Source organism: Rhea pennata, chromosome 1, assembly GCF_028389875.1.
Source record: "Rhea pennata isolate bPtePen1 chromosome 1, bPtePen1.pri, whole genome shotgun sequence".
Lineage (NCBI taxonomy): Eukaryota > Metazoa > Chordata > Aves > Rheiformes > Rheidae > Rhea > Rhea pennata.
Genome location: NC_084663.1, coordinates 66520147 through 66541242, shown reverse-complemented (window position 1 = coordinate 66541242; position 21096 = coordinate 66520147). Strand labels below are relative to the sequence as shown.

At 40.5% G+C, this 21096-nt stretch overlaps 1 protein-coding gene across 1 annotated transcript in view; it reads right to left on the bottom strand.

The window, feature by feature from the left end:
• Nucleotides 1-21096, bottom strand: part of TMTC1 (transmembrane O-mannosyltransferase targeting cadherins 1) — a 149829-nt gene that overhangs the window by 58115 nt on the left and 70618 nt on the right. Inside the window, exons 8-9 of the mRNA XM_062590415.1 lie at nt 15493-15682; nt 1479-1600 (exon numbers count right to left, since the gene is read on the bottom strand). Of these exons, the coding sequence (XP_062446399.1) occupies nt 1479-1600; nt 15493-15682 (312 nt within the window). The remainder of the gene's footprint in view (nt 1-1478; nt 1601-15492; nt 15683-21096) is intronic.

Sequence of the window (21096 nt, the reverse complement as noted above, 5' to 3'; positions counted from 1 at the left end):
GCCCTGAGGGAGCTGAAAAGCGTTATATGAACTATATGCACACATGTTAATGCTGATTAATTTCCTTCTGTGCAAACATATCCTTTTTTCTTCTTCATTGCCCTTCCTCTCGTTATATCAGCAGTCTCATCTGGAGGAGGACAGGGAACTGCTGACGGCTGAAGTATTTTCCGTAGTTGTTCTTTTGAGATTCAGAAACGCAACCACTCAACACAGTCCTGTGTTCAGCTGACGGTTTCCCTAATAGCTTTGCGCTTTCATGTGTTTCCTCATTTTCTGTTACATGAATTTAAAGCAATCTCAATTTCAAGTTAATTTGAAATGATGCAAGATCCATTAGTTGTGGGTATCATTTGCAAAACAGAGAGGCAACTTTCACTCACTCTACTTTCAAGTTTCTTCTCAAATATGAGCAGGGCTAGTGGTGTGAATACAGTCAGCAGGATTTGATCCAAAAAGTAAATCAGTATATAGTAAAGCACAGAGATATAGTTGAGCTATACAAGAAGTGAGTAATAAATGCAACAATTCCTACACATCCTGAGTTTTACTCCAGTAAGTAGTCCTTTTGTGACAGTGCTTATACAAATGACCTCAGGAATATGCATAAGGCTTTGCAAAAGAAGGCCAGCAATTTTTTTTTCTAGGGTTTTGGGGTTCACATTTTCTAAGGAATTCAATTTAAACACTCTGTGAAACAAAACTACTGTTTTACTATTACACAATGGCCATTTCAGCCTCAGGTCTGGATACAGTGGAGATGTCAAAAATAACATTTTGTAGCTGTACTTCAAGTAAAAGCAATTGGAAGGTCCCAGAGCCCTGAAAAGACAATTATTAGAGGCTCAAACCAAGAGAAGTCTGGAGAGGAAAGGCTGAGAGATGGAGAAGCAGTTGGATTTTCCTCATACCCTTCAATAAATGCAAGCTTGTCACTCTTAAATATGGATACAGTCAATAGCATACAGGCAGAAGGTCATGTGCATATTCCACAATTTAAGTCAGCAGCCTTTTAAGACACTAACACTGTCGTCTTTGTTTTTAGTGACCACTTAACGTAGCGAGAAAGCTGAGCAATATCACAATAAAAACCTTACAGGTTAACCTTTAGATAGTGTCTTTACAGCAAAGAAATTGGACAATTTAAGTTCATAATGTTACCAAGAGAAAGAGTGAGCTACACAAAAGGACAATCCCTAAGAAAAAGCACCTCATCACTGTATTCCACTGTTTCAAGCACATCAAAAAATCTGTGTTAAAAAAATGAATGGAATTTGGCTAGCTTTCCTTCTTCCAAGCAGTCTGCTCTCAACTCACTATAAAATTTCTTATGCTATTGCACTAAAACTCACAGGCAGAGAGCACACTAACTAACCATATAATGTTTGAAGTACTGTAAAAGGGAAGAAGTAATCTTTCCTGCTTTTAGCAAATGTGATGGGGGTCTCATTAGAAAGGAATTCAATTTCAATCATTACCTCGGCATGTAAAGGACTCGCTCTGCCACCACAAATCCCACCCTGAAGAAGAGGTTGCTGGCTGGGATGAACGGGAAAATCAGGAACAACAAGCCAACCAAAACTTCTTTGTGTTCCAGTTTCTGCAATAACACAAAATTAAACAAATATCAACTACAAAAAAAGTCCAACTTCATCCACTGCTATGTTTCCCTTTTCATTTTTGGACTCTTCTTCATAAAATAAGCAATTCAGATTAATGTTTGATCTATGTATTGCATTTAAAATATAAATTATTCCAAGATATTGTTCTTCCATATGTATATATTGTTTGTGTTCTATGCTTCTGATATACCCAGAATGTATACAAACATTAACCACAGCATGTATTACTCTTGGCGTCTTTTCCAAGGTCAGCTCCTTTGTATGCAGATCTCTTTAGATGGCATATGTACTACCTCAGATATACCCCATATTGGTATACATCAGTATACAACAGTGTGAATGTATATATTAACATGTCTACCACAGTATGGCTGTATGTAAATATACAAGTGCACATCACATACACACAGACTGCTGTGTCCAATCCTAAGTGTTTATAACAGAGAAAAAGTAGTTCAATCAGTCATGTTTTCTGTAAAGAAAACTAGCTCTAAATGGCACATTAATGTAGTCACTTTATCCTTTTGGAAACAACATCTAAATTTTAAATGATACTTTCTCACACAAGATCTCTATACCCAATATAGAGTTGAAAATTTGAGACATACTGCATACTAGCATTAAAAGTCTTTCATTTGGGCTCCTGTTTAATATTGGCTTGCTATTTCAGGAGAAATAACTCTGCCACATGCAGTGCAAAACAACTGTTAGTTGCATGGTCAGCACCAAAACTCTCAAGACTTCATAATCAACAGCAGCCTCCATTCCTAACATGGGGAGATCAAAGCCTTTCTAGGGAAGTTTAGTTCCACTGCTAACTCCAGTCCAAGAGGTTGAATCAGTTCACGCTTTCGCTTACTTATCCATACGGATGAAATCAAGCTAACAGACCTACACGTAATTTAAAAGCACCCAAGTTAGATTTCTTCAGGTGAAAGTACGGCACTTAGGTCTGCTAAATCACCCAGCCAGACGTCTGTGCTTTCCTGCCCGGCCCTGCCATTCACAGTCTGATCAGCCGCCGCAGTTCCTTTCTACACTCATTTGAAGAAGTGCAGCATCGTCACATTTAGAAACAGATGCAAATAGAATCACTTAATGGTTGTAGTATTTTCTAATTGTTTTGGGCAATTTCTCAACTTTGGAGAGCAAATTGAGTTCCAAAGCTTTTACTGGAGGGATCTGGAACAAGATTTTGGGATAGAGGAAGGGAGTCCTCTATCCAATGATGCACGGCCAAATTCTGCTCTCACCTTGAGCGCTACAACTTGTTTTGTTTTTTCACAGCTAGAGACAGTGATACTAGTAACTGCTAGCATAACTAGTGACTGAAATTTGGAAGTCTCAGTATGAAATATATTAATCCTACTCTGTGAAAAAAATAAAATTTTGGATGGGTGCAAAAATCCAAATGTACATGTTTGAAGGCTAACATGGCATATTGCCATAATTCAACCTACTCCAACTATAGGACTGATTCATTTACACATGCTAAACATATTTACTGAGGGCAGGATCTGTCTTCTCTATCTAAAAGCTAGGCATCTATTGTGAACTTACTCTCTCATCTATCTCTGTTGTCAAAGGGAGGTGAAAAAGCACATCTGCCAGGTGACTAATCATCATAAGCAACTAAGATAGGGGGACACAGATTGCATCTACTAAAGGAGCCTCTCTGCCACGACGCCAAGGGATGCTACATTTAGATGGTTCAGACTGTGCCCTCTCAGAACGCATAACTGTAGCAAGGTGGCTTAAAAGTGAATCATGGTGACATCTCTTCGGTTGTGCCTCAGCTTTCACAAAAGCAAGAATGACAAGTGGTATTCAAACGTCTTCTCAAACACACCAGTGGTACAGTACTTCTCACAGTCACGTAGCAATACCTTTTACTACAGAGTCCACTTCAATATCAGTTTGCAATTACCAGGGTTAGCCTGTTCAGCGAATGCTCTTTGAAGAAGAGATACCACCACAAAAGCATAAATTGTGCCAGAGGCCATTTAGAGGGAGAGAGAAAAAGTAAACTGAACTGCATCTTAATAAAAAGCAAAAGCAAAGGATGAGTCTGAATGATGTAGATACACTTGCCACTGAGAGATAACAAGGTTGTAAAATGTTTTTACCAAAACAACCATGTTTTTGAGTGCAACTATTCACGCAGCACCAGATGCTGTAGATAAGCATCCACACATCTGCACTGCAGAGGGGTTATACATTGTGCATTTGCCAACAAAAATGAAAGCTCTTCCCCCCGCATATAAGCATCAGACCGTGCACAGTGTCTGGAAGCCCAGGAATAAATAAAAGACTTGATGCCACCTTAGAGAAGAGTCTTCCTACTCCCACAGATCTGCAGGGTAGAAAAAAGGTGCAATGACTTCCCCTAGTTCAAAGAGGAAAGAAGGCAGAGAGAGAAGCAGAATCTGCCCTCCAAACTTCTTTATAAATACCTGCTTTATAAAGCCCCACAATTGCATTCTTTTGTTATCTCCCTTTTCAGTGTGTTGAATTAGTTACCAGAGCCTTTCTGCAGTCACAACAGGAAACTGAAATAAATTATTCCTAGAGCTGAAGCAGACACCAATCCATAAAAAGCAGATGAGCAGAGGTGCCCTGTAATGGTCACTTTGGCTTGTAATTACAATAGAAGATTGAATAGGAAAAAAATCAGATTAAAAAATTAGTTCTCAACTATGAATGCAAATTATCAGTCCCAGCTCAATGCCAAACTCCCCTTCCACCTTGCTTTGGACATATACTCCATTTTTCTCCTGTCTCTTGACATTGTGTTCCCACCTTGTCTGGCCTAATTATGGTGTTCGCTTTGCTGCCACTGCACCACCCCAGGAGACTGGCAACCGAGACTGGAAGGCACAAGAAGGTACGTTAGGCCAAAGGCAGTGCTCTGCTAAAGGATAAAATGTTCTCTATCCCCAGGACACCTCTTTGCTTTTAAATGAACCAGCTTTCAATCATTTTTCCAGTCGTCATTTGTTAAATCAGTAACTGGGAAAGCAAACCCTGGTTACCATCTCCAGGAAGGACACAGTGTTATTCAAGACTGCAGCACTGCAGTTAAGCAAAAGGAACCGAACACTGGAGAAAAACAAAAAACAAAACATGCACGGCAAATGGGAAAAAAGGAAAATGTGGAATTAGCTAGACTGAAGGAGAAAAATGCTATTGCCTGCCTCCTCTCCCTCCATAAAGAGTCACAGCCCTAGACTAATGCCATTGAACGCTGCCAGTTCAGTCCCTCCGGTAGGGCTCAGAGGCAGGAGCCCAGCAGCATTACGAGCTGGCTGGATGGAGAGGCAGAGCACATACAGAGAGCCACAAACCAGATACCATGGGAACACCATGGCGCTCTGTATTCCTGAAATAAGAAGTACCTGGCAGCTGGTAGTGCCCTTTTTACAGCACTTAGAGGCATTTATTAAGAATCAGTCTTTGAAGGCCTTTAGGTTTAAGTGCTGGTGGGCTGTATTTCAACCTTCCACTCCCAGAAATGTGAGGTCAATATTCTTACGCCCTTCTATCAAGTTTTTTCAATCTCTGGTGACAAAATGGTATGCCAGCAAAAATAACAAAGCAGTTATTACTTCTCTTCAGAGGAAATGATGATGCTTTGTCTCCGTATACCCTAAAACAAGCACACAAAACGAAAGAAGTGAGCCCCAGCAGCTCTGTGAGCCGGGGGCCTAAAGAAGCCTGGTCATCTGTGAGTTTGTCTCATCCCTCCTCCAGCAACCTCAGCTCCCCACTTCCCCGAGGCCTGACCACCTGGTCCCCTCCTCCCTACTTGAGTCCTCGTTGCATCTCCTAAGGCAGCTACCCCATGCATCTCCCTCCATGCGCCCTCACTGAATGGTGCAGGCAGGCTCCGTCTGATCTTCTGCTGGAAGGGGAGCCCTGGGCTCCCCTCCTCTATTCTTCATTAACACTTCCAAAATTTGTAAGTGCACTTTGTGTATTTGACACCTTGGCCCTACTGCCACATCCCATCTAGGGAGGGCTGGTGGCAGATGGCACTGGGGCAGGAATGGAAGGTCATTTGGAAACTCATCTCCAGCAATTAATAAGATGCTCTGATTGCAGCCTCTGGTTCAAGTAATCCTAAAGCACCGGCTGCCAGAACTTGGGATAATATATGGTTTAGCTCGGTTGGGTAGAGTGTGGTGCCTATAATGCCAAGGTCATGGGTCTGACTCCTGTATGGACCACTCATTTGAGGGTTGGACCAGATGATCTCCAGAGGTTCCTCCCAACCTCACCGATTCTATGATACTGGAGAAAAAAGTCACCTTATTGACAGCCAGGTCTTATTCCCCCTTCCCTAAATAGTTCTTGCTGACCACTGTAACAATTAGAAACTGAGCAAAACTGGCCTTTGGTCTCACCCTATTCTGCATGTTCTCTATCACAGCCTTGGGAAGGCCAGGTGTACAGCAGAGCTATCTGTTCCCAACTTCTTAGCAAGTGCTAACATCTATTCTCCTAGACAGCTCAGAGAAAATAGAGCAAAGGACAAAAACACAACCACATTGCACTGAAAGGATCTTTTGTAACCCTACTGACGATAACCTTAGACCACTAAAGTTAATAGCAAAAGTCTCACACGGTATGTTTTTCTCCTTTATCTTTCTCCCTATAAAAATTTACTTAGCAGATTCACCTTTCATTCTCCCTTCCCTAGGAGGAGCTGATACGTTTATTGATGAGTAGATAAGCAAGACAGAATAGTGCAAGAACATCAGGGACTGGCATGGTAGGTCTTTAGGAACAGAGGGCAGCAGGATCTTCCACTGGAGGCAAACCATAGATGTCCTCTACACTTTCTTTTAATAAAAAAGGCTACTTGTTATAGCTTGTTATATTTTTGTACTTGTTGTAGCTTGTTATATTTTTACGATACTTTTGCAGGGGAAAAAAAAGAAATATTTGGATCATTTATTTGGCTGTTTAATTACTATGACCATCTGAGGCCACTTAGAGATAGCTGAGCAAAGGCAGCAGAACCATCTTCTTCCAGATGCCTAAAGTAATAGTGAAAACCTTAGAAGAATGATAGGTAGTTTTGTTTGTCTTTACTTTTCCTTAAAATAAAAAAGCTAGGGCTAGAAATTACAGATCACTTCATTCCTTTTACAGAGAGACATTTCTTTTTCTCTTAATAGTGCTTTCTTTTGGAAATATAAAACTTTCCTACCTGTCAAAGAGGTCTCTGGCAAAAGGCACCTTTGAATTAACTTTAGAATAATTCCTTTTGTTAAAGACAAACCAACTAAATTAAATTAGCATTCCTTATTTGATTCTGGCCAGGGGGAGGGGGTAAATTCACATCTACCGTTGATTACAATTAGATCTTCATTATCCTGTAACCAAAAAGAGATCAATAAAGAAGGGTTTTTTTAATGTGCTACTTTTCATACACTTAGCAAAGAACTAAAGAATATTACTCCTTTCCCCAAAGGCAAGAAAAAAAATTGTCACACTATCTCAAACAAAATAGCAAAGAATTCTGAGTCACTCTAAGGCCAAAAAATCACCAACCCCACAATAAATCTCATAAATTGCTTGCTTAGCAATTTGGGGAAAAAGGAAGAAAGTTTTAGGTTTACAACAGAGAGAGATCTTCCAAGATTGCATAGTAAGATATATTTCTGAGCTACAGATAAATATTTGCTGACTACTGTTAGATGACAAGAGCTTCCTACAAGCCAGAGCCCACAAATTAAGACTGCAGGATGTATGCAGATTACCTCCATTTATCTTTTGTAATTTATGGACTTGCATAAGCATACTGTAAATTCCCTATCTTTTCCATTGAGAAAGCTCTGTCTAAGATGCCAGATCCATGAAGTCTTACCCTGTGATTGCAAAACATATGTTTGTGACCTATTCCCTGGTACAGCCAGCACCTCCAAAGGTTGAGGACAACCTCCTCCCAGCAGGACACATCTGCAGCTTGGAGAAGACAACACCTGGGCCAGCAATTCCAAGTAAATGGAATTCCATTATAACTTGAAGTGTTTTGCAAGAGGTTTATACATGTTTGCTTGTTTGACGGGAAGGTGGCAATCAGATGGATTTAATTTCTTCCTCTAACAGTTTATTTTGAGAATGAGGCAAGTGTCACCTCTCCACCATTTAGAACCAATGGCTCCACAGAGTAAAAACTTCCTTCCTAACAGAAGTCACCCTCTGCCACTGAGCTATTACAGCCAGTGAAATTTTATGCTTGGAGCATTTGACTGCAAGCACAGAGAAGCTTGTATCCAGGAAAGCTGGTTGTGCATGACTGTATAATAGCGTTAAATGCTCGCAGGCCTAGGATGTAAGTATGGTATCCATCAAGAGAGAAACAGAGATTCAAAGAGTCTACATGATTATCTGGAGACTGCAGAGAGTAACAGGGAGAGGATTATAATTCTTCATTTTATTCCTAGCACCCATTTGTGCAGTCCCTTAGTGCAGGCTGCACACAGGCTTAATTCATGTATTGCTCTAGTACCACTGTACCCTAGTACCCTAGTACCAGGGAACGCAGCTCCTCGCTCACCTGTGCTAAACCACTGGCAGCAGCTCATCTGGCAAGAGGTTAGCATCTGCAAACCTTTACACCTGACCTTTCCACCAATATGCTATTACAGATAAAAGGGATGGTGAAGAAATATGTCAAATTCACTTGGCATTCACACAGACGGTACAAAGCAAACTTAAGCTAACTAGGAGTCAGCCCTGGAGATTCATTCCTTCATAGGAAGAATTCTCCGTCAGTGTAAAGCTAGGGGATGCAAGGGAAATGCAATCAGTATTGGCTGATCCCCAGCCCCACTTCTCAGGTGGGGGCATAGGGAGGCCGTGGCAGAGGGGTGCTATGCCTCGCAGCATGGTCTCCTTTAGGTCACCAGCAGAAATCAAGATGGGCCACTACACCTTCATCTTCTGGGGCCAAACAGGAGGGTGCTGCGGAGCTGCGGCTGCCTCACTCTGCCGCCTGTGTCACCACAGACGAGCAAACAGTGCCAGAAGTCGGGTGTCCACAGATGGTGTGCAGAACCGAAATATTTGGTAAGACAAAGGTAACTGTTCTCCTTCAAAGCTGGCTCAGACACTGGACATAATCAGCTTACTCCTACAAAAAAAACTGCCACAAATTCTTTAGTCACTACAGTTCATCAGGAATCGTATTCTTTCATCTCATCCAAAAATATCAGCAACTTTCGTAGTACCAGCTGCTTGAATATCAGGCTTAGCAAGTCACTGTCTTTCTAATATAACTCAGTTTTCCTTGGTGATCATCTAGCGCTGATAAAATCACCCATAGTTACTACTGACTAGAATTAGGAAAATTAATACTTCACAAATAGTCCAAGCCATAAAGATTTACAGTGCTATTTTAAGCATCCCTCCTGACTGCTTATTAACTACCTGACATGTCGGTCCCATTTCTAACATTCAACAGCAACAAAAGCTGCTTTCTGGTTCATCAAGAGCCGCACTTATTCAGGAGCTGTCGTACAGGCAAACACACACCAGTCAGATTCAGAGTCTCTGAAGGTATCATTGCTTCCTAATCAGGGATTATCTGAAGAGAAATCCTTGGCACAGATGACCCTAATGAGTTCATTCACTTTCTGTTTTCAGAAAAGAGGGAGTCTTGGTCTCTATCATTAGCTGTTAGCTATATTAGGCTAACAGAGCCTATTTTTCAGAAATGCTGAAAGTGCCTCAAAATTCTGTTTTCATCAATGGCAACTGTCTACACTCAACAGCTCTGGAAATCAGGCTCTCAGTTATGGAATAAAAGCAGAAAATAGGCCTTTTCAAATTCCATAACCCAACGCAAGGCACAGAAATGAATTCTCCCATTATTTCATTTTTATTTGAATATCTTGATGTAATTTTTGATATTAACTATTTTTTTTCTGTGTACATCAGCCACCAATCCATTCAGAGTTTCTAAAACTCCCCGAAGATGTGAGCTCCTTTTCCTAATCCTTAATCTCCACAGTCCCTAATTCCACTTCACGAGCTGACTTGAACAGGATGCAGGAGCACTTGCATCTTTAAAGCAGAAGTGGAACATTCCAAAAGGAAATGGGGAAGTCAACAAATTGCTCCAGGAATTAGAAAAACGCTTTTGACCTTGTGGCTGTTTTTCCCTTCTCGCTTTCGTTCGGTGACTGCAGGCTGCTTCACTACACGTAAAAAGAAGGAAAAATTAAAGCGCATGCACACTGCTTGCAGTATGTACAAGCGTAATCTTTGGAAAGCAATTCTGCTCATGGTGGGGCTTGTCTAAAAAATGTAACACTGAACAAGAGGATCCTAATCAAAATCATGTAGCATTTTGGCACCCTAACGTACAGCTCAGACCAACCGAGAGCAACCAGCAGCGTTACCTGCCTGAGCTGCAAGTTTCTTAGTTCTCACTCCTTTCCTTCTCATCACTCCTACTGTGCCACTCCAAAGACTTTAAGTCAAGATGGGCCTTGAAAAATTAACCTAAGTGAGAAGATGAAACTGTTGGCAAGTCAAAAAAGAAAAATCTTTGTTATGAGCCTACTTGGTGAGGTGCTGAATTTCTTCATGGTAAGAAAAATCAGCAGACTCACTTTAGCTATGGTTGTATTTGCTTAAATACACTCAAACCTTTTAGTTCAAATGGCTACCAAGAAAAAAAGAATCCTATACAAAACATACTTCTATAGTTCCGATGTTTGCTTTTTTAATTCAGGTTGGCAGTTGCATGCAGACCTTCTATGGAAGGTTTCTTGTTTTGCTGGAATTTTTTGGCTGGCAGCACGAGCCCCCTGGAAAGGCTTTCATGTTTTCTCCCGCACCACCGAGGACACGCAGCTGCTCAGCTTGTAGTGCTGCACAAAGGAGAAACTCAGCTAGCAAGGCACGCAGAGTGCCTGCAAGGGTCTCCCCCTCTTCCTTCAGCTTTTACTAAACAGAGTCTTTCTGGCTTATTACTCCCTCCCTGAAGCAAACATTAGCAGCAGCGGCACAGAAAAGCCTCGCTGCTAAGGATTAAGAACATCAGTACTGACCTTCTCTATGTGGAGGGAATTCAAGTGGGCCCTCAGGAAAATGAAAGCAGGATTTATTTTAAATGGACCTTTTATGAAAATGACTGTGGTTTCCAGCTCGTCAGATATACTCAGTCGATAAATAGCCTTATTCACCTTGCAGTGTCTTTGAAGCAGGTATTGTTCTGGAAGTGTGGTGGCATATGAATTTTGCTAGGCATACTTTTTAACTGTTCTGTTACTACTATAGAATATTATAAAAGGCAACTGTTCCCCAGAAAGGTCTATATGCAGTGATTTATTAACGAAATGCCAAAACCTGGGAAACTAGGCAGAGGTCTCCGGAGTGCAGGGTAAAGTAAATAGCATGACAGAATACATACAATGAATGCTAGCAAAAAGAACAGAAACATGCACACAAAGGGAAGACACAAATATGTTCTGCTCCTGTGATGTTATTAAATACTGACAGCCAAGAAACACAGTCAGTGAGTGACTGAGGAATGTGCTTAGATGATGTTTATACACATAAACCACTGTATAAATGGCAACACGATGCCAATTACAGTAGGAATTAAAGTCATAATAATTAGTATAACCTGAAAATCATCACAGCTTCCTATACAGTATGTAGGTATGTCACATAAGCAGCAAAACATATTCTTTAAAAAAAAAAAGAGGACACTAGAGGGTTTTTTTTCTTTTTAAATCTGAAACGTAAGTAACATCCCTTCCTCAGACAGGAACAAACCACTGCACATCGTTGTTTATTCCTGCTGAACAAACAGACTGTGCTGTGAACTGCCACAAGGTACTTTGGTAGCACTGGTCATGAGTATAAATGCATGATGAGAGCTGAGTGAAATGAGGTGCACTAAATTCCTCCAGACTGGCCAGGCATAAGAGCTGCAGTTCTGAACTAGTTTTCTGGATTTACCTTGCTCCCTTACACATATGCCTTAGTTTTTCTACTGTCAGCCCTGTCCTGACCCTGGCAGGGCTATTCTCCTAGGAGTTTTGGCACCACGCGGAAAGTGGAATCTGATCCATCATGTGCTCTGTACAGCTGTACATAAATTTAAAGCTACAACTACAGGACAAGTTGCATTTTAATCACATTGCTAATTAAGCAGCGACCTAAAAATGCCATATAGAGTGGCATTTCAAACATCCAAAGGCTTTTCCTTTCAGGCTCACTGAATTATTATGACATGTCAAAGAAATAGTTGTCATTCTGACAATATGCCAAGAATTGTTTTCCTCCCACTAGTTCACCAGGTGCTCACTGTTTCTTCTAGGATAAAAAGGCAGCGTGATAAGCCCTTGGCTGTATTAGTAGCCATTTGAAGTATCACTGAGATTATTTGTTTGGCCCTGTAACTGGCTTGCTGGGTGGCTAAAATGCAAATGTGCTTCATCCATTTCCTTGACACTTTTGTAATCTACCTAGTCCCAAAGCTGGAAAACAGATCAAACCCATTCCTTGTAGCTGAGGTTGTCTTTGACCCCAAATACAATAATCAAATCCCTTTCCTTTTTTCCAATAATTATTATTGCTCTAGGATGTAGGCATTTACAATAGAGTACCCTGTCTTTTGTCACATTCCCTGTACATCACTTGAAGCCAGATCAGACCAGGAGAGGAGGTTCAGCATTGAGAGCTGAGCAGGACCTGAGGACAACAGGAAGCTGAGGTCTCCAAGACCAACTCATGACTCCTGGTGCCTTGGCCAAAACTGCTCAACAGAGGCTGACTCGCAGAGCGTGCTGGACCAAATGTGTGCTGAAAAGTCAAGTCTCTAAGGATTTCAAGGAGATACCTAAAAATAGACTGCAACTTTGCCACATTATTGACTGGAAGAATCTTGGACAGAGATAATAGTCCCTCACTCCCACAGCAGAAACTGCTGAAAGTGCAACAAGGAGCCGGTCTTATCCTTACTCTTGATGGCATCTGGAAGACTAATTGTCACACACAACAAGGCTGGCTGCAGCAAGAGGAGACCAGAGCTGCACACCCAAACAGTACGCAGAGCAGCACATTGTACCCGGTCGCGAGGTGTGTGTCCTTTCCCTCCTTTTTGGCCGATAAGCAAGAGAGATTAGCACCACACGTGCAAAAGGAGGTGACCTGCACTGGAACCCAGAACGGAAGGTTAATGATGAGGTTAATCATAACGGAAGGTTAATAATGAAGGTTGCATACAAGGAGTAAGTAATGCAATTTATCAAGCTACTTCCTCATTATGCAAGAAGACGAACGATGAAAACGCACAGAGGATGAAGAGTGTGGTTTATCTCTCTATCCAATAACAAACTGGACAGCTGCCTTTTCTGTTTCTCTAGTTTTCGGCATAAATTTTGGTCAAATCTAGTACACAGATATATTCTAAGTAAAGCACTTGTGGGTAGAAACCTTGCATTGTCTCTTCTCCTTCTGAGGTATAATAATATTCACAAAATTAAATGGAACAAGAAACCTACAAGCCTTGGATGTCCTTTATCAGCACTACACATAGATGCCAACAGGGTTATTACCCTAATCACAGGCATCAACAACAAATTAGGCCTGCTTAAAATTCAGTAGCAACACAGGCAGAAATGCAGTACATGCATTCTCTAATTACATTCCATATAATATATTCTGCAAGTATCTTGTGAGCTTGTTTTTTGGATACACACACAGCACCTACTGCCACCTAAAAATCGATTCAGTGTTCGTTGCACAAATGCCTTTAATTTTGCCAAAACCATTCACAGTTTCCATTTTACATGCCACAGAAAGGAAAATGTGCCAACCAGAATGAACATATGAACGCGTCCCCTCTCATCCATGTGCACCTACACACTCAAATGAAAGACATACAAACTATTTGTCTGTTCATACTAAAACCATTCCTTAGAAAATTGCAAGCTATTACTTCAAAGGTAGACTTTGATTTGAAAAGGGGGAGAAAATGGCAGCTAAGACAGTTCTACATATTTGCTTCAAAAAGAAAGCAGAATATTTTACCCTATATGAGATGTGAAAAATCACCTGATGCATCTCATGTTGCCTACAAATTGCAAAGGTCAGAATCCGTCTGTCAGGGACTTGATAGAAGGATGGTCATTCCTGGAGGGAGCGCTGTCATATTAAAAGCTATTGACATTGCATTTGGAAACAGACTTTCTTAAGAGCCTGCCATAACCATGCCTGCACTTCCTGTGCTCTGAACTTCCCTCTTCTCACTCATTTCCAGGAAATGTGTCTCTTCCTACTGTTTGCTTCCCTCAGTAATTGATTAGAGCAAAGTAGTGAATTTATACTCACAAAAAATTAGAAGCTGCAGTTTCAAGTCAAATGATGCTATTCATAAATCCAGATTAAATTGTTTTATCTTTAAGAAAAAATGTGAAGGAATAAAAATGTGATAGAATCTAGATATTCCATGCACAATGTTTTGAAATATTATGTTCTGAATTTTGATGGAAGACACACAAGTTAGTTATCCAGAGGAATTCTTCTGGATTATCCATTTTATGCAAAATAAAATAACACAAGAAGTCATTTGGATAATCCAGAAAGATCTTTTTTCCAGAAAACCCACAACAGTAATCTTCCAGACAGGACCAATTCTGAAAACAGGAAGAAACAGAGAGCAACTGAAACTTCAAAGAATATGGGATAAGATTTTTCAGAAGTGTTCAGTGAGGAGCTAATGAGAATTTTATCATTAACTTCCCTCAGAATAGGATTAAGTCTAATACAAACACTTCTGAATATCTCTAGCAGCGAGTAATGGAAGCAGGAGGAATGAAAGATGATGCATAACCTGCAGGTAGAACTACTGAATACCTAATAGGGTATTTTTTGCATTTTCCATACAGCATTTGTCAATGTAAAATCTAAATTAATGACTCTGCAGTCTCAAACTGTTTTGTTCATTTTCTGTCTCTTATCAGGAGCACAGAGAAGTCTGTCAAAGTAGACTGAAACCTGTACATGACCTGCACGTTTTACCATAACATAGGTATTAAAAAAGCTGTCACTCCCTTACTATGTTTTTTGGCTGAGTGAGCTGTTTATTTAAGGAGGAGAAATTTTCGTACTATTTCAAAAATTATTACCAATACCCTACTAAAGATATTTCCAAAATACAATTGAAGAAAGAAATGTTTTCAACTCTCTATAACCCACAGAGATACACTGTCTGTGTAAATCTATATCTGATCTCTGACCCCCCACAAGTCTAGTATAAACTCACTTTCATTTCAGCAATATAACTAATGGTGGATCTGAAATGCTGAATTTTGAAGCTGGATTTAAAGACTATTATTTAGGCTAAACAACATTTTCCAAACCATTTCAAACTTAAAGCATTCCATTATTTCTCTGATGTCAAATCTTCTCATTAAGATGTATCAATATTTAGGTTTTAGCAACATAGTAAAGGTATGGACATAATGATCGATTTCATTTTTAAATGGCTCTGCAGATGATGGTTCACAGTCCTATTTGAAGCAAGTGACAAAGAGTCCATTGACTGTGAGGGAGACAGTCTTTCAACTAACTTCAGTGGGATTTGAATCATTAACCGTAATTGAATGCAGGACTCTAGGCCAAGTTTTGCCCTCAAATCAGACCAATTAGAGATCGAGACATTCAGCTGGTGGGAAATTTTCATCTGCTAAGTTTGACTACTTTAGTTACGAAGGAGTATTTTTCATCTCACTCCAATTTATTTGGGAGAAAACCCTATTTGTGCTCACTAACTATTTCCTCTGAAGATTAAGAAACAAAAGATTTTGAACAACACACTCTACTGCCCGTTTTTCGGTGTTACCTTGAATGCAACTATACAGTGGAGGCTGAGTAGCATCAGCACCAGCGCCAGGAAGACTGTGGCCAAGTTCCTTGCATCCCAGACAGACTCGACCAAAGGGATACTGCCGACTTGCCAGTCATAGCACAGAGTTATGGGTGCCAGCAGGAGCCACGCGTTGAAGGCCAGAAGGTAGGAATAAGTTAGAAACCTGCAAAAGAAAACAGGTAACGTAATACACAGAACGACTGTCAACTCCATGAAATATTTTCCTTGTACTGAGAATAGAGCTGAGTTTGTATGATGGAGGCTTTTGTCAATTATCATTTATTATACAGACGGAGAAAAAAAAATGACTATGTACACACAGGCAATACCATACACCTCTCTGTCAATGAGACACATGGCGGGGTCACTTCAAAAACTATGGTTTAAAAAAACACACAAGATCAGTGATATTTCTGTGGTTTCTCTGCATCAGCTTTCAGAAGACCTGATAAAATTTCACCTCCCTATTGAAAGCTAGATTTAGAAGTGACTTTCTACCAGCTGCAGTTCTAAATTAGTAGTAATTAATCAGGTACACACACGTATCAATCTGTTACACATCACAATGCATAGCACTAATAATACAAAACATCCTTGCACCTGGATGTAACTTACCATTTAGGATTCCTCTTATCCACACAATACTGAGCAATTAAACTTGGACCACTTTTTTCTTTGCATCCTAACACACACAGAAAATACAGAACAAAGCAGGCACAGGCTGACTCTTGGCTGATCCCATCATGGCTTATTAGAGCTGGGGACAGCTTGAATGAGACGTTGACAGAAGTGAAAGGGGAAGGAAGGAGCTGTCTAAATTTCTGTAATCTTTATTTATTAGTATTCTCAATAGAGAGGAAATTAATAGAGGATGGAGATGGGGAACCACGCTGACCTCTAGGAATTATGCAGAGCTTTCATGAGTTTGAATAAAACCAGCATGTGTGCAACTGTGTTAAAGAAAAAAAGGGGGAAAAAAATGACCCCTCTCTCCCATTTTGCTGCTTGGCACCTACTTGCCAGAAGGAGCATCCCCCTCAAATCACATTTAAAAGTTTGAATGCATTTGTATGCAAGCAGCTGGGATTATTCCAGCAATCTTGAAGTCTACCAAGCAGAACTGCAACAGCCTTAGAATAGACAACTCCTTGCTTGGTTTGCTAATGGAAAAAGACAAGTTATATACTGCACCAGAAAGGGCAAACACTCAAATAGAAATGCACTGGTATTCTATCCTGCTCAGGACTTTTTCCATCTAAGCTCGCCTTGGCTGTTGTTATCACACCCCGTTGCCATGGTACCTTAGCAGGTTTATTAAAATGATAACAGAGGATCCCCAAGAGATGAAGAGGTCCATAGATAGAGGACTGTTTCATTTACCATTTACTTCCAGGCCTTACTCAACAGTGTTCACAACGTTATAATATATTTGTGGCCAAGGGGCTAAGATATTGTAGCTAAATGCGACTCTGTGCAGGCAGGATGGAATTTGGGTCTCTGGCGGAGACACAGGAACGAAGCAGGCCTGAGATTTTGTGAAACATTTCTAATAACCACAAAGAGTTAGGATATCGGTCTCCCTTCTCATCTGAAAAACAAACATCTCCAGCAGCAAAGTGACCTAACAACAGGGAGGCTTAAACAGCCCGCACATTTCATTGAAAACAGTGGGAAAAAATGCACATATCTATGTTTCCTCCCAAATCTTTCTGAATTCACAGTTCTGACAGGAAATAAAACATTCCTACGCTTCCAAGGTTTTCAATTGTTTGGTACGTTTTCCTCCCACTCTTCCATTTCTCTTCTCCCCCAATCCTCACCCCCAAAAGAAGTACTAAACAAGGAAAAACAAGGAAAAAGTCCCTTTTCTCTCTTAATAGAGGAACTGATTAAAAGATTAGTTCCTTCAAGGAAGTAGCCCTCAAAAATGTAATCCACTCAAAATTTTCTAAGAATTTTGATTATGCACTACTTCTAATGAAAAAAATTGCCTTTTCTAGTCACTAAGCCAATCTCCTCTGGTCTGCATTACTCAGAAACACATCAACACAAAAATTTGACATAGCTTAATCATGCCAGGCCATTCACTTGTGATGTTATATATCATATATATTTCTTCACAGGAAGAAATGAGACTTTTCGGATCTTTGCAAATTGCAGTATTTCTGTAAAGACAGGCCAGTCACTTTTCTGCATCTTCACTGATAAAACAGGAGTTCATAAATGCTTATGCAGCAAAGAATAAACAAACACAACTTGATGCCGTAACAAACTGAGTTTAACAAGTTTTCAAAGGAATCCTGGGTAGGGAGGTTTGTGGGTCTTAAAGCATTTCACCGTGATGGAAGGTTAGCTCACATTGCTGAAGGTGGGAACACAGGCTCTGGGACATTGACTCATCAGGAGATGTTGGTAAACAAGCCTATCGTTTCCTCTGCTTGTAGGATTTTCATCTTCCTCAGGAGCAACGTGCACAACTCACTGCCAGAGGTAGGTCCCAGAATAGATGGGCAACTGTACTGTTACATTATGGCAAGAATTAGCTTCTTAAATGTGCTCTGCCAGCAGCAGTGAGCTATTTTAAAGCCTGTGACATCCATTACTGTCTACGCGCACTACAGTCTATTGGTTCACATCTCCTGACACCCTAACTAGAGGACCCTTGGCCATGTCTCTCATTGTCAAGCCTGAAAATGCTCATTGAACTTACATGCTCTAAAAGCAGACAGCAAGGAAGGATCCAGCAGGGATCTACTCAATTTTAGCAGCCTTTTTAAGCTGCAAGGAAGACATGAGTGACCTCTAATCCAAGTAAGAACCTGGATATGCTTTCAGCTTTGGAAACTTGTCCTTGAATGAGACTGATAGCTGTATAAAATAAAGCACTAGAAAACCATCACTATAATAGGTGACACTACACTATCACTACAATTAAGTAGAAAAATAGCAGGTTGCTAATAATAGTTACTGACCCTTCTGTGCTGCTTTTTACTTAGGATCTCAAAAGGCATGTGATATTCCTCCACGTTCACCAGTGTGGCTCTTGCAACACAAGGTTGACTAAAGAGAATACTACATGCTGGAGAAAATAACCTCTGCAAAGCAAGGAAATAATCTGCAAACTTTGAGAAGCAGTGAAGAATCATAGGATCATTCCAGGAGCTAATTACATTTCAGAGGCCTACCTGTAAACAGCAACAAAAGTGTTTTATTTTAATTAGTTGATTAAGTGAATTACATTTTAAGTTAATGATCCTCTCTGTATTGCTGCTCATGTTGGCTGGAATTCCACCGGAGAAAAATCCCTGCTTATAACATCTCTTTCTCTATCAGTTAATCCCAGACAAGACACTATTACTCGTGATGCAACTGGAAGAATTTGCCTCTTAATTGGCAATCAGTTTTCCCTCAGGCTAGTTAACAGCATTTGCATTATAGCAGCATCATTTTTTATTTGCAAATTGAACACGGAAAGTCAAGTTTCAACAGGTGTCAATTGTTTCTTTTCCAGTCTCAGAAGCCCTTGCACGTTCAGAAAACGCTACTACTTAGGTAGCAGGTGTTGTCATGGCAATTCAGTTTGTTTAGTTTTAATTTTTTTAGTTGAAATGTATTGTTGCATGCTTTATTTGAGACAAATACAGGATGACTCATATCTGCAGACTGCTGGAAAAAAACAGTGTTACAATTATGCCACTAGAACTGATTTCTTCTAACGCAAAACTGAAAGTTAAAGGGTGCTACTTAAAGCCATAAACAATATGACATAAAAATACTTGAGGGATTGTCTGTTACCCTTTGCTGTAATAGAGACTAATGAGCTTGGAAAAGCCCTCATTTCAGCACAGCCAAACCCAATCAGAACACATAAAGATTGTGAGGCAAGCAAAAAAATTATGAGATTAATAGAAATTTATGAGGAATTTCATTTGCTTTCTGATTTTGGAGCATTTTAAGCTTTTTCTCCCAGCTCCCAGGGACCCGAACCACAGATTTCTTTCCAAAACCGCTACAAGAGCGATCATAAGACTCAGACCATGCCCTCAGCCAGTGACACTATTCTTCCTCAGTGCATGCAATGGTGCAACCTACCATGTACTCAGTTCCCCAAGAGCCAGGGAAGCAATTCATGCTCCTGATAAATAACAGCACTCCCACATTACACCCAAAGGCTCCAGTGCACAGGGACCTACAAATGGAAAATCTCCCTACACTGGGGATTTCAGCAAGATAGCTAAAGGAAAAATATTCTCCTGTGGTGGGGGGGGCAAGGGGACTGGGGAGTGGGGTGGGTGACATATCCAGAAGACAGGTGATAAAAAACGCAAATAAACTGGTATTTGGGAAAAAAAGAGGTTGTATGAAGAAGGGATGATCTGAAACACAAGCAGAAAGAAGATTGCTGCCTTTTCAGAAATCATGGACCTTGTTAATGCTCTTCTTTGAAGAAGTCCTGTGCATTCGCCAGGTGCTCAAGGAGGTTTCAGTTCATTGTAATGGTAAGAACTCCTTTATTAGGGAGAAGAGTTTCTCACATTAACAACTGAACTGATTATAGCTCAAGGCTCTATTCATCTTCTACAAAGCCCTAAAATCAAGTGTGGTTGATGGGCCACTTCACAATAACCTCCTCCTAGAACAGGTGCTGCTGCAATTATAACCAGGTAGTGCTATTTAAGGGTGTTGCCTTTGAATTGTATGTATTTGTGCTTCCCCTGGGGAACTGCCAGTCCAGCCATACCTTCCACATGAGTTTATTTTCCTGATCTGTATATTGTCAGCCTAAACAATTTCCTTTCATAGCCTGAAAAGAAAATCATACTGTGTCTATCCAGTGTGTTCTGTGGAGTAAGGTGGATTAAGACTACACACAAAAAAGGAAAAGACAGACTAACTCCAATTTAACATCCAGATTAAAGTGTCAGTTAGACAGAAAACACTCATAACTGATAAAAAGTGCCTGTATATTCCCTTTCATCAAAACTTTTACATCCAAGGGAAAAGATCTGCCAGTCAGTGGAAGATAGGCGTATGAAGAATAAAAAGACATTGATAAACACACAGCTGCAACTTGCTGAATAGTAAGATAACCCCATTAGAAGGTGGGTTTGCATGCAACATGGGCACATGAGGAAAGGCAGATTATATTGTCCTTTATAGCTTTATAGCCTACAGAGTTCTGTTCTAGTGGATGGCTGCTTCTTAATGGTTTCAGCACTGTGGCTAACAATCTGAAAAATGCCAAATTCCTGAAGAGTAATACTTTCAAAGAGCCTGCGTCTTTCCAATGAAACCTGAGCTTGCTGTCAAAGTTGCAATACTGGAAAACCTGGGATTGATCTTGTTCTGATTTACTCTGTAAACCCCTGAGGTGTTACGGGTGATAGCGTGCCTTGTGATCAAACACGATCCTCAGCTCACCACTAACAGCAAAGTGCTCCAGAAGTCACTCAAACTAAGTTTCCAGTGCCAACCACCAACTTGCTGCAGAAGCAAGTGCTGCAGATAACTGCTGGATAACTGCTGCAGAAAAGGCTCACTGAGGCAGCAGGGGATGGAGGGTCCTGTGGAGAGCAC